Source organism: Osmerus eperlanus, chromosome 24 (genome assembly GCF_963692335.1).
Source record: "Osmerus eperlanus chromosome 24, fOsmEpe2.1, whole genome shotgun sequence".
Lineage (NCBI taxonomy): Eukaryota > Metazoa > Chordata > Actinopteri > Osmeriformes > Osmeridae > Osmerus > Osmerus eperlanus.
In genome coordinates, this window is record NC_085041.1 from 492,491 (window position 1) to 504,078 (window position 11,588).

General features: G+C 51.3%; 1 protein-coding gene across 1 annotated transcript in view; it reads left to right on the forward strand.

Moving 5' to 3' along the window:
* Positions 1–463: 463 nt before the first annotated feature.
* kif1aa (kinesin family member 1Aa) overlaps positions 464–11,588 on the forward strand; it is a 35,539-nt gene continuing 24,414 nt past the window's right edge. Inside the window, exons 1-6 of the mRNA XM_062450083.1 lie at positions 464–758; positions 2,920–3,085; positions 10,010–10,083; positions 10,341–10,520; positions 10,901–10,969; positions 11,087–11,260. Coding sequence (XP_062306067.1) covers positions 2,980–3,085; positions 10,010–10,083; positions 10,341–10,520; positions 10,901–10,969; positions 11,087–11,260 — 603 coding nt within the window. The 5' untranslated portion in view covers positions 464–758; positions 2,920–2,979. The remainder of the gene's footprint in view (positions 759–2,919; positions 3,086–10,009; positions 10,084–10,340; positions 10,521–10,900; positions 10,970–11,086; positions 11,261–11,588) is intronic.

Here is an 11,588-nt window from a genome sequence, read left to right on the forward strand (position 1 = left end):
AGGGCCCGGTGGTCTCTAACGGTTTCCATGGTACCGAGAGCAGCTTTGTGTCTCTGGGCCTTACAGAGGTAAGTCCAGAAGTGATCTACTAAAGCAGAATTCAAGCAGATGTATTGCTGAATTTTCTAACTAAGGTGATCTCTAAGCATATTAGTTATATGTAATTTTCCTTCTGTATTTCTCACGTGCTGCTCTACAGGCAGATGGGCCCAGTTCCTTCAGAGAACGCTGGTCTGAGAGCTGTTTTGTGTGTGAGTATTATTCCCCTGAGGACACTAATCTCTTGCTCTCCCTCTTGCTCTCTGTCACTGTCTGGCTGGCAAACTCATCCCCTCCCCCTCCCCTTCCTTCTCCTGCCCTCTCCTACTCTCTCTCTCTCTCTCTCTCTCTCTCTCTCTCTCTCTCTCTCTCTCTCTCTCTCTCTCTCTCTCTCTCTCTCTGTGTCTCTCGGCTGCTGCATCGATGCTGCTACCTCCCTAAGTGGTGATGTCACCGGCTCATTCGGCTCAGCATCCTCACCACAGGCAGAGACAACAGAGCCATTTTGGCTTTCCGGCTGGTGGAATGCGCAGGGAGTTCTGTTTGATATCCAGATCCGCTCCGGGGCAGGGCTGAGAAGGGCATCTGTCTACTAAGATTCCGGTCGGAGCCGTTTCCCGGGTCTTCCAGCTCGGAGGAGGGGAGCGCGGCAGCGACTGAGGCGGAGACAAGACTAGGAGGACCGGGAGCAGACAGGGGAGCTAGCGGGCTCTAAACAGGTACAACGGGCTTTATCATCACCAGATATATGACAGTAGTAAGAGCTCGTCTGTTTTCGGTCTCCATTGTCCTAGTGATAATGCAGTTTTAATGAGACAGCGTTTGTTTGTTCGGTGCTGGGTCTCCTGGGAGGGAGTCGCTATGAGGGTGCGGCTACTGAGAAGATGTCAACATTTCACAGCCTGTCTGAAGGGTTGAAAACAGGAGGTTTAAAATGTCTGTTACAGCTAAATTCTCAAAGAGATGCTATCAAATTGATTGACCTTTTGGGTTGTTTGCCAGTGTTAGTAGAAAGGTAGAAAGAAATTTGCGCTGTCATCACTGGGTAGTTAAAGGCAGGTAAAGTGGACTAGACATCTGACAGCAAGCGATAACCTTAAGATTACAGCTCGTTTATATGTTCCCAACATTTGAATTGGAAAATATTTTCTAAACAAATCGAAACATCAAAGCCAATAATGTCATCTAAATGATGGACCTACTTTTACTCAGGAAACAAGCACCGTTCCTTAAAACCGCACATTTCATATCTTGGATAGGAAGAACGCCTAGGTAGGCCTACCTGACGTTCTCTTATTAACGGTGTTAAGTAGAATCCCCGCCAACATACAACATACCGCGAATGAGACTTCCCAAATGGCAGAGAAATAATGAACAATTCGGTAGATGACGAAACAACCGAACTATAGAGGCATGTTTTTATTGATGGTAAACCGAGACCCTCTCACCTGACGTGCTTGACCTGACGACAAGCAACGCAGCATTTACATGTAAAGCGGCGACCACTCATATCTCCATAATGAGGTTCATGCTCTACTGTCCGACAAATGGAGGCCCGTTTTGTATAAATTCCTCCAACCTAAATCCAATTGTGACATGGCCTAATGTTTTCACACAAGTTAAAAGTCACATGACCGCAATTAATGTAATAATTTCGACATGAGTAACTGAGACATATTATTGCAGGCCAGGCTTCATCAAAGTCCTTTCAACGTGATCCAACAAAATAATTCTGGCGTTTGGTCATACCTGTCATTAGGTCAGTATATTACAGAAGAACTAGCATAAGAATAAAACAAACCTGATCTCCATCTACTCAATATCTGCCCTTTTGTAGCCTATATTTGATACTGGCTTCTGTACAGATAATGTACCTGCATGGAGAGAAATGAATGTGATTTGACTATTTCTGACATTGATGAGTCATTGGTCGTCCTACCAGGCCACCCCCATTACAATTAGGATTTAATGACGCATTTAGGCTCCTCTGACAAACAGCATGAATGTGACAGAGAGCTGTCGGACTCTTCAGCAGCCTGTCCTGCTCAGGCGTCGGGCCGCGTCGACTCCGGGCCCCGGGCAGGGCTCTGTGTTATTGGACCAGAGTAATCCCAGGAAGCGGCCAACGTTTAGCTGCGGCCGCACTTCTTTTGTTCCTGCCAGGCTGCCCTGCCCTCCTGCAGCCTGCACTGGCTGACCATGCAGGCTCTATTCAGCCCACACACACAGGATCATCTACTGTAGGCGTTCACTGGAACCAGACACACCAAACTCACTCCGACAAACTCTATTATACTGAAATACATAGCGTATTATTGTGGTTGGGTGATGAAATGTTTGTCAGGGAGTTTGTTGTTTGACTTGATATCAGCAGTTCTGGGCTGTTTCTTTCAAACCGATTTATAGATAGGAGAGGATATGATTAGTGTCCATGGATTCAGTTGCTATGGGAATGAGTAGGCCTACTTTGAGAGCCATCGGTTCCTTCACTAAAGTAATGTAATTTACGATGCTTTCTCCTTGGTAATGACTTCCTGAATCAATACTTGAGTTGGCTTATCAAAACGGAGACACAGAGTTACACCAAGATGACCTGGGAGTCAGCGCTCAAGGTCAACTTCGTTGTCGAAAAACAGAAATGCAAATATAACAATCGTGTCCTGGGGGTATAGAATCACAAATGTACAAAACATGTCCTCATAACAATGACTTGATGATTAGATGACTTGATGAATTAACGACTGTTACTGTACTAACAGACTGAGGCAGACGTGTTTTTAAAATCAAACCAAAATCAATGTTCCTGTCAGTCCTGAGAAGAGCTGTTGCTGTGTGTTGATGGGCTGGGATGCTCAACTGAGCGTTGCGTGTGTTCTGCAGGTGAGGGCGTGGTTTGGCCCAGGTGTGAGAGGGGCAGAGGGGAGCGAGGAAGGCTTTAGGATGGCGGGGGCGTCGGTCAAGGTGGCGGTGAGGGTTCGACCCTTCAACTCCAGAGAGATGGCCAAGGACAGCAGGTGCATCATCCAGATGTCCGGGAACACAACCAGTAAGTACTGTAACCAGCCTGCCAACCACTCTACTTCACACTAGACCACACCACTGTTTATCCCACCTCCACACAGAGATTGCTAGGATGTTCATCTCCTGTGTGTCTGGCTGTGTTTTCATGTTTTTACATTCTTCTCAGAGCAGCTTGTATCAGCAGAGTGAGTCGGCAGCCATTTTGTCCTGTTGTTAGTGTATGGCTCTGCATGCAGCCAGTGGACTGGACCGGAACTGGAGCAAATCTGACCTGACGGGTCATTCAGTCACATTCTCTGGATTTTTTGGTAACTCCAAAGGGTTAGGGCTAGGGCTAGGTTTAGGAGTTTTTGTGTTGTGTTGAATCATCCTGGATGGACAGTATTGGTCTATCTATACTTCCTCCAAATTGATTTGAAAGGTTTGAAAGTCTCCAAACTTCCTACCATGGATGCGTTAACCTACACTGCTTGGTAAGTGTGTGTTTCTGTATGTGTGTGTGTGAGTGTGTGAACAACATGCTGTATTTGTCTCCTCTGTTGTGTGGGTGCCCTTGCTCCTTGGAATGTCAGTCTGTGTCGTGAGGAGACTACAGGCAGATAGGATATCTAGCCTGCTTTGCAAGGTAAAGCCATTGGTCAATAATGAATGAGGCTTCCTAAAATATTTACAGTTTGGCCTAATTTAGCCTTCTCTCTCTCCCCTCTGAGCTTATGGTTGACTGGAGACAAAAAGAGTTGCCTTTTTAGAAAAAAACTTGTTGACATCTAGATTCAGTTTTATATGCTGCAGCTGTATCAGTCCACACACACACACACACACACACACACACACACACACACACACACACACACACACACACACACACACACACACACACACACACACACACACACATAGGAGGAGCACAGGTCTGTTAGTGCTTCTGATAGGATGCTCAGACTCCTTCAAGCCCATAGACAACCGTGAGCAGCCCCCAGACATCACAGATGCACCGTGAGCAGCCCCCAGACATCACAGATGCATGCCTCTCCTCCTCCTGACGAGCCAACACACACATGCCTACACACACAACACTTATTCATTCCTTTGTCGGTTGTCTCAGGACTGAGGAGTGTAAGGAGGCTGTGTGCAGGCTGTGTGTAGGCTGTGTGCAGGCTGTTTGCTGGCTGTGTGCAGGCTGTGTGCAGGCTGTGTGCTGGCTGTTTGCTGGCTGTGTGTAGGCTGTGTGCAGGCTGTGTGCTGGCTGTTTACTGGCTGTGTGCAGGCTGTGTGCAGGCTGTGTGCTGGCTGTGTTCAGGCTGTGTGCAGGCTGTGTATAGGCTGTGTGCAGGCTGTTTGCTGGCTGTGTGATGGCTGTGTGTCTGCAGCACTCTACCTTCAGAACGCCCTTGAAAGGCTTCCTGACTGAAGTGTAACTCTGGGAGCCTATCTTAGTTTGTAATCTGCATGAAGACTGAGACCAGAGAGTCATGCTGAGTTGGAGAGTTGGACTTCACAGAGCACAGTACCTCACTAGTAACATCACGATAAGATGATGTTTAATGATGTTTATCTTCCCTGCAGCCTTGGAGGGTGTTTAATATACATTTACATTTATTCATTTAGCAGATGCTTTTATCCAAAGCGACTTCCAAGGAAGAGCTTTACAAAAGTGCATTGGTCACTGATCATAACAACGAGATAGCCCCAAACATTGCGGGTAGCCAAAACATGAAGCATACATTGTGAAAAAACAAATAATATAAATATATATATACAGACTCTGCTCAGGTCACAAAGCTCTGTAGAACCTGAAACACCTGAAACACCTTAGCACTGGGACATACCTCACCTTCAGCATCAGAGTACAGCAGTTGTAATGTTAGTGTAGAGCTATTTGAGGCAGTGTTGAGGCAGTGCCATGCGGAGGCAGTGTTGAGACAGTGCCATGCGGAGACAGTGTTGAGGCAGTGCCATGTAGAGGCAGTTTTGAGGCAGTGTTGAGGCAGTGCCATGCGGAGGCAGTGTTGAGGCAGTGCCATGCGGAGACAGTGTTGAGGCAGTGCCATGCAGAGGCAGTTTTGAGACAGTGTTGAGGCAGTGCCATGCGGAGGCAGTGTTGAGGCAGTGCCATGCAGAGGCAGTTTTGAGGCAGTGTTGAGGCATTACCATGCGGAGGCAGTGTTGAGGCAGTGCCATGCAGAGGCAGTTTTGAGGCAGTGTTGAGGCATTGCCATGCAGAGGCAGTGTTGAGGCAGTGTTGAGGCAGTGCCATGCGGAGGCAGTGTCAGATTGGTAGTTGTGTTGCAGCACAGATGGTGAGTTCAGCTGAGGTGAGTTTAGTTCCGAGGGCTGTGAGATAATAAATTTCAAACACAACATTACCTGGGAGAACATTAGGTTTGTGGCCGAGGCCCTTCTAAGCACCACCTGACAGCACTGGGCTCACAGAGACATTCCACACTGAGGTGTGTGAGTGTGCCACCAGCTCCTTCATCATCCCATGTGTGCCGGGGAAAATACTGTCAGCCAGTTTCAGCAAGTTAGATTGAGTTTCCTTCTTAAGCAGTGAATCATCCAGGCCGTAGCAGGCTGGTAGATGAAGTCGTCCAGGACCAGACAGGAGAGAGATGGATGCCTGCCAGCCTGGGGTGTTCATCTGAGGCTGCAGCACAGCAGCCCTGCAGCACAGCAGCCCTGCAGCCCTGCAGCACAGCCTCCTCATAGCATTGCTTTGGCCCGGGAAGATGGGGCTCTGGGGTGGGGGGTGGGGGGGGGGGTGATGTCATGAATACCCCGAGGTAGCAGTGTCTGAATGGGCCTGGGGCCCAGAGGGGTTTAAATGGAGCCTTGTTTGTGGGTGTCTGTGACAGAGAGGAAGTAAGGAGGGGGGTGAGATGGTGGGTGTGGGGGTGCTTTTGTGTTCCTCCCCCCTCCCGCCCCCCTCCCCCCTCTTCATTCTCCTCCTCCATCCAGCCCCTCAGCAGCTTGGTTCCCACAGCAGGAGAATGGAGCGGAGAGTGACAGGCCTGGCTGGAGGGCAGCAGGGTGGAGGTGCTGAGGGGCCGAGGGGCCGAGGGGCCGAGGGGCCGAGGGGCCGAGGGGCCGAGGGAGGAGAACCTGTAGGAGAGACGGGAGAAAATAGATGTTTTGTCTGCTGATTATCCTCTCAGTGAGCAGGGGTGATAGGCTGCATACATCTCCATGCATCTCATTTAGGTCTGACAGCTTCATGGCCTGCTGCTGTAATTAGCTGTCAGGAACGGGGTGCTCCTCTTTGTGTGATTGGCTGTTACTATGCCTGCAGACAGGGCAGGGCAGCAGGAAGGGGCGGAGCCATGCCCTCCAGAGAGAGTCTGACTCCTCAGCATCACTGGCTGCTTTGAGAGATGAGTGTCCATGACGTGGCATAAGACAGACTGAAAGAGATTGGTGTGTGTCTGTGTGTGTGAGTGTGTGTGTGTGTGTGAGAGAAGGTGCGACAGTGTGACGTGGTGTACACATACAGCCGGGAAGGAGCAAACAGCACCTGCTGTCAGAACTAAAAGGAGGTTTTATTAGAAGCTGTCTAATTAAGTTGGCCCTGTCATACCCAGACCTGGCGCCATCTAGAAACTCAACAGCTCACAATTACCCAGACAGCCCCTGGAATACAGGGACATAGTGACCTTTTGTCAACACACACACACACACACACAAACGACTTGTGCGGATCATTGATTGAGCCAAATGTGATTAAAAACCTGCTCTGCTGGAACACTGGAATAATAAGTATGGTTCTCCTCATCTCCGCTTCTCCTCACCTCCTCACCTGTTCTCGTCTTATCCTCTCCTCTTCTCCTTTCTCCTCATCTCCTCTCCTCTTCTCCTCTTTTCCTTTCTCCTCTCCTCTTCTCTTTTCTCCTCTCCTTTCCTCCTCTTCTCCTCTTCTCCTCATCTCCTCACCTCTTCTCCTCATCTCCTCCTCTCCTCTTCTCCTCTCCTCACCTCCTCTCCTCTTCTCCTTTCTCCTCTCTTCTCCTTTCTCCTCTCCTCTCCTCTTCTCCTCATCCCCTCTCCTCACTTCCTCACCTCCTCTCCTCTTCCCTCTTCTCCTTTCTACTCTCCTCTTCTCCTCATCTCCTCACCTCTTCTCCTCATCTCTTCTCCTTTCTCCTCTCCTCTCCTCTTCTCCTCTCCTCCTCTCCTTATCTCCTCTCCTCCTCTCCTCCATCACATGAGCTGCTGATGTCATGGCAGTGTCTAACAGGCCTCATGTTTGTGTGTGGGGTTTGGAACATCCCCGCTCTATCAGAGAGGAGAGGACAGAACAGAGAGACTGTGTTTCTAGGTGACGGTGGGACGGCTTCTGTATCTCTGAGGACGAGATACAGAAGCCGAGTGAAGAGTGTGAGGGGATTACCCACAAGGACCACTTTGCTTGTGACTGGAGCTGGAGCGTGTTGTTTACCCAGGGAGAATTCAGGGCCAGGTTCTACGTGGGGCTAGCTAGGGGCAGGGCTAGTTTCTAAGTGGGGATAGCTAGGGGCAGGGCTAGTTTCTAAGTGGGGCTAGCTAGGGGCAGGGCTAGGTTCTAAGTGGGGCTAGCTAGGGGCAGGGCTAGGTTCTAAGTGGGGCTAGCTAGGGGCAGGGCTAGTTTCTAAGTGGGGCTAGCTAGGGGCAGGGCTAGGTTCTAAGTGGGGCTAGCTAGGGGCAGGGCTAGGTTCTAAGTGGGGCTAGCTAGGGGCAGGGCTAGTTTCTAAGTGGGGCTAGCTAGGGGCAGGGCTAGGTTCTAAGTGGGGCTAGGGGCTGATGAAATATTGACACCCTGTCACAGGTACTCCCTCAGATCAGCTGTTGTGCTCCACCCGGCTCAGCCGCCCATCCCATCCCAGTTTCCACCCCAAGGGCAACACGAAACCTTCAGGGTGCCTAGCAACGGACGGCTCTTCAGTTGTAGTCATACCCACACACATCTTCTGCTCTCTCTCTCACACACACACTTACTACACACACTTACTACACACACTTACTCCCCTCACACACTTTACTTAGTTCCCTCTGTCTACTCAGCAGGGTTATAATGGGCAGTGCTGCCCTCGGGGCCTCTTCCATGCTCGGACTGTTGGAGGGATGGAGAGAGAGACATAGAAAGACAGAGAGAGAGAGTAACGTACATATACTGTACAGCAGTAATGTACAGCAGAAGGTCAAGGATCAGAATTCTCCAGTGTTTTGGTGGTTCTGAGATGAACTCTGCTGCCTGTCTGTGGGTCATCTCCTCCTGCCTGTCTGTGGGTCATCTCCTCCTGCCTGTCTGTGGGTCATCTCCTCCTGCCTGTCTGTGGGTCATCTCCTCCTGCCTGTCTGTGGGTCATCTCCTCCTGCCTGGAATTGGAACCCAGCACAGGAAATTCTGCTCATTGGTTACTGGCCCTCAGGGAAAACAGATCGCCCTCGCCTCTTTCATAGATCTAATTTCACCAGATCGATCCTTTTGAGATTACCCCCTCCTCCTCCTCTCTCCTTCTCCCTTTTTAAGTGCTGTCATGACATGAAATCATCAATGGAATCACAAACATGGGCTAGTAGAGGAAGCTACAAGCCTGTGGAAGGATCGGAGTGCTTAATTATTTTTGTGGTTCTGTATGTTTAAGGTTGTTCTCCTCCTCTTTTCTTCTCCTCTCCTCCCCTCTCCTCCTCTCCCCTCCTCTGTCTTCTCTCCTCCTCCTCTTCTCTCCTCTCTCCTCCTCTCTGCTCCTCGTCTCTACCCTGGTGTGTGTGGGGCTTGGCGTTGCCTCCTGCTCAGAGTGGGACGTGAGGTGACTCAACTCAACCACAAGTCACATACAGTACAACCTGATGTCACTCAGAAACAGAGAGAAGAGAGGAAGTGATGACAAAGAGAGAGAGAGAGAGAGGGGTGGGGGGGAGAGAGAGCCGGGGGAGGGAAAGAGAAAGGGATAGAGAAAGAGGGAAGGAATGGAGGGAGGAGGGAGGGATTAAGAGAGGGAGAGTTAGATGGAGAGAGTAATATAATTGAGTCACTAGATGTTTCTGAACAGATCCATTAAGGAGATTAGATTTTTAGAGCTGCCATGGTGACGCATCGTAGCTGACGTAGCCTGATCAGTCACTGCAGCTCTGATCTGGATGATGTCAGGTCTGATGATGGTGTAGGTCTGCTGGACTGTCAGAATGTTAAGCTGATCTTAATGTTTTCCTGAAGTGTCTCTTGACAGGAAAACGTGTTTGAGATATTTTGGACTGAGAGGAATTAGACAGACCTTGCTCATGTGACTGTTTCTTCGGTTTGAAAGGAGAAAATTACACATCAAGTCAATACAGCTCTTATTTACGTGACCTGTGTTTTGGTGTTGAGAGATAAATCAAATTTCAAATCAAATCAAATTTATAGAAGTGAATCTCCCAGTGATTCATTTTTCCTGGAAGTCTTTTGTGCGTCTGGCTGATTAGTCTGCTCCCTGCCCTGTTCCTGCCCCAGGGTTCCTACCCTAGGGCTCCTGCTCCAGGGCTCCTGCCCCAGGGCTCCTGCCCCAGGGCTCCTGCCCCAGGGCTCCTGCCCCTGCGCTCCTGCCCCAGGGCTCCTGCCCCAGGGCTCCTGCCCCAGGGCTCCTGCCCCAGGGCTCCTGCTGCTACCTCGCTATCCAAGAACATCAAGCCTAACTTTATTAGTCAAGGCCTTTTTGAAAAGAAATGCTGTTGCCCACAGTTCTCAAAGCTTCACAGATCCAAGCTCAACCCTCCTCCAATCTGTCTTGTCGGTCTACCTGTCTGTCTGTCTGTCTGTCTGCCTGTCTGTCCATCTACTTACCTGTCTACCTGTCTGAGGGAAGGCAGGTGTGACTTGCCAGGCCAGCCTGTCTGTGTGTCTCCAGACCCAGGGTCAGTGACCCAGGCCAGGTTGGGTTTCACCCAGAGTATCCCTCCCCTCCCCCTGACCCCTGTCCTGTCTCCTGTCTTTCAGCCATCATCAACCCCAAGCAACCCAAAGAGAACAAGAGCTTCAACTTTGATTACTCCTACTGGTCACACACCACGGTGAGCACACCTGGACACCTCTCTCCCCTCTGGCCTCCCTACTTCTCGAAGGATAGATTTATATTCTGTATGGAATATCAACATGGATAATGGTCTGACTTGTGTCTCTAATTAGTATCTCTAAGTAGTGTCTCTGCTCCCCTGCCTCCCTGCCCCCCTGCCTCCCTGCCCCCCTGCCTCCCTGCCCCCCTGCCTCCCTGCCCCCCTGCCTCCCTGCCCCCCTGCCTCCCTGCCCCCCTGCCCCCCTGCCTCCCCAGCCGGAGGACCCAGACTACGCCTCCCAGCTGCAGGTGTACCAGGACATCGGGGTGGAGATGCTGCAGCACGCCTTCCAGGGCTACAACGTCTGCATCTTCGCCTACGGCCAGACGGGGGCAGGCAAGAGCTACACCATGATGGGACGCCAGGAGAAGGATCAGGAAGGCATCATCCCTCTGGTACACACACACACATCATCCCCTGGTACACACACACACACATCATCCCCTGGTACACACACACACACATCATCCCCTGGTACACACACACATCATCCCCCTGGTACACACACACACACACACACATCATCCCCCTGGTACACACACACACACCATCCCCCTGGTACACACACACACACATCATCCCCCTGGTACACACACACACACACACCGTCCCCCTGGTACACACACACACACACCATCCCCCTGGTACACACACACACACACCATCCCCCTGGTACACTATCTCTCTCAGACCACATTCTCCTGGTACTGTACCCAGATTAGACATAATTTTAGTTCAGTGAATGTAACTGGTTCTTCCTCCCCTCTCTCATCAGTTGTGTGAAGATCTGTTCACCAAGATCAACGGCTGCAACACTGACAACAACTTGTCTTACTCTGTAGAGGTGAGCATACTGTCTGCCTGCCTGTCTGTCTGCCTGTCTGTCTGTCGACCTGTCTGTCTGTCTGTCGACCCGTCTGTCTGAACTCTCCTTAACCACCTGTCGTCCCCCCCCCCCCAGGTGAGCTACATGGAGATCTACTGTGAGCGCGTGCGTGACCTCCTGAATCCCAAGAACAAGGGGAACCTGCGTGTGCGAGAGCACCCCCTGCTGGGGCCCTACGTGGAGGACCTGTCTAAGCTGGCTGTCACCTCCTACAACGACATCCAGGACCTCATGGACTCTGGCAACAAGGCCCGGTAGGCCCTCACCCCACCTGGGTGACGTCACCCCCCCTGTCCCCCCCGTCCCCCTCTCACCCCCCCTGTCCCTCTCTCACCCCCCCTGGGTGCCCTGACCCCCCCTGTCCCCCCTGTCCTCCTCTCACCCCCCCTGTCCCCCTCTCACCCCCCCTGTCCCCCTCTCACCCCCCCTGTCCCCCTCTCACCCCCCCTGTCCCCCTCTCACCCCCCCTGGGTGCCCTGTCCCCCCTGTCCCCCCTGTCCTCCTCTCACCCCCCCTGTCCTCCTCTCACCCCCCCTGTCCCCCTCTCACCCCCCCCGTCCCTCTCTCACCCCCCCTG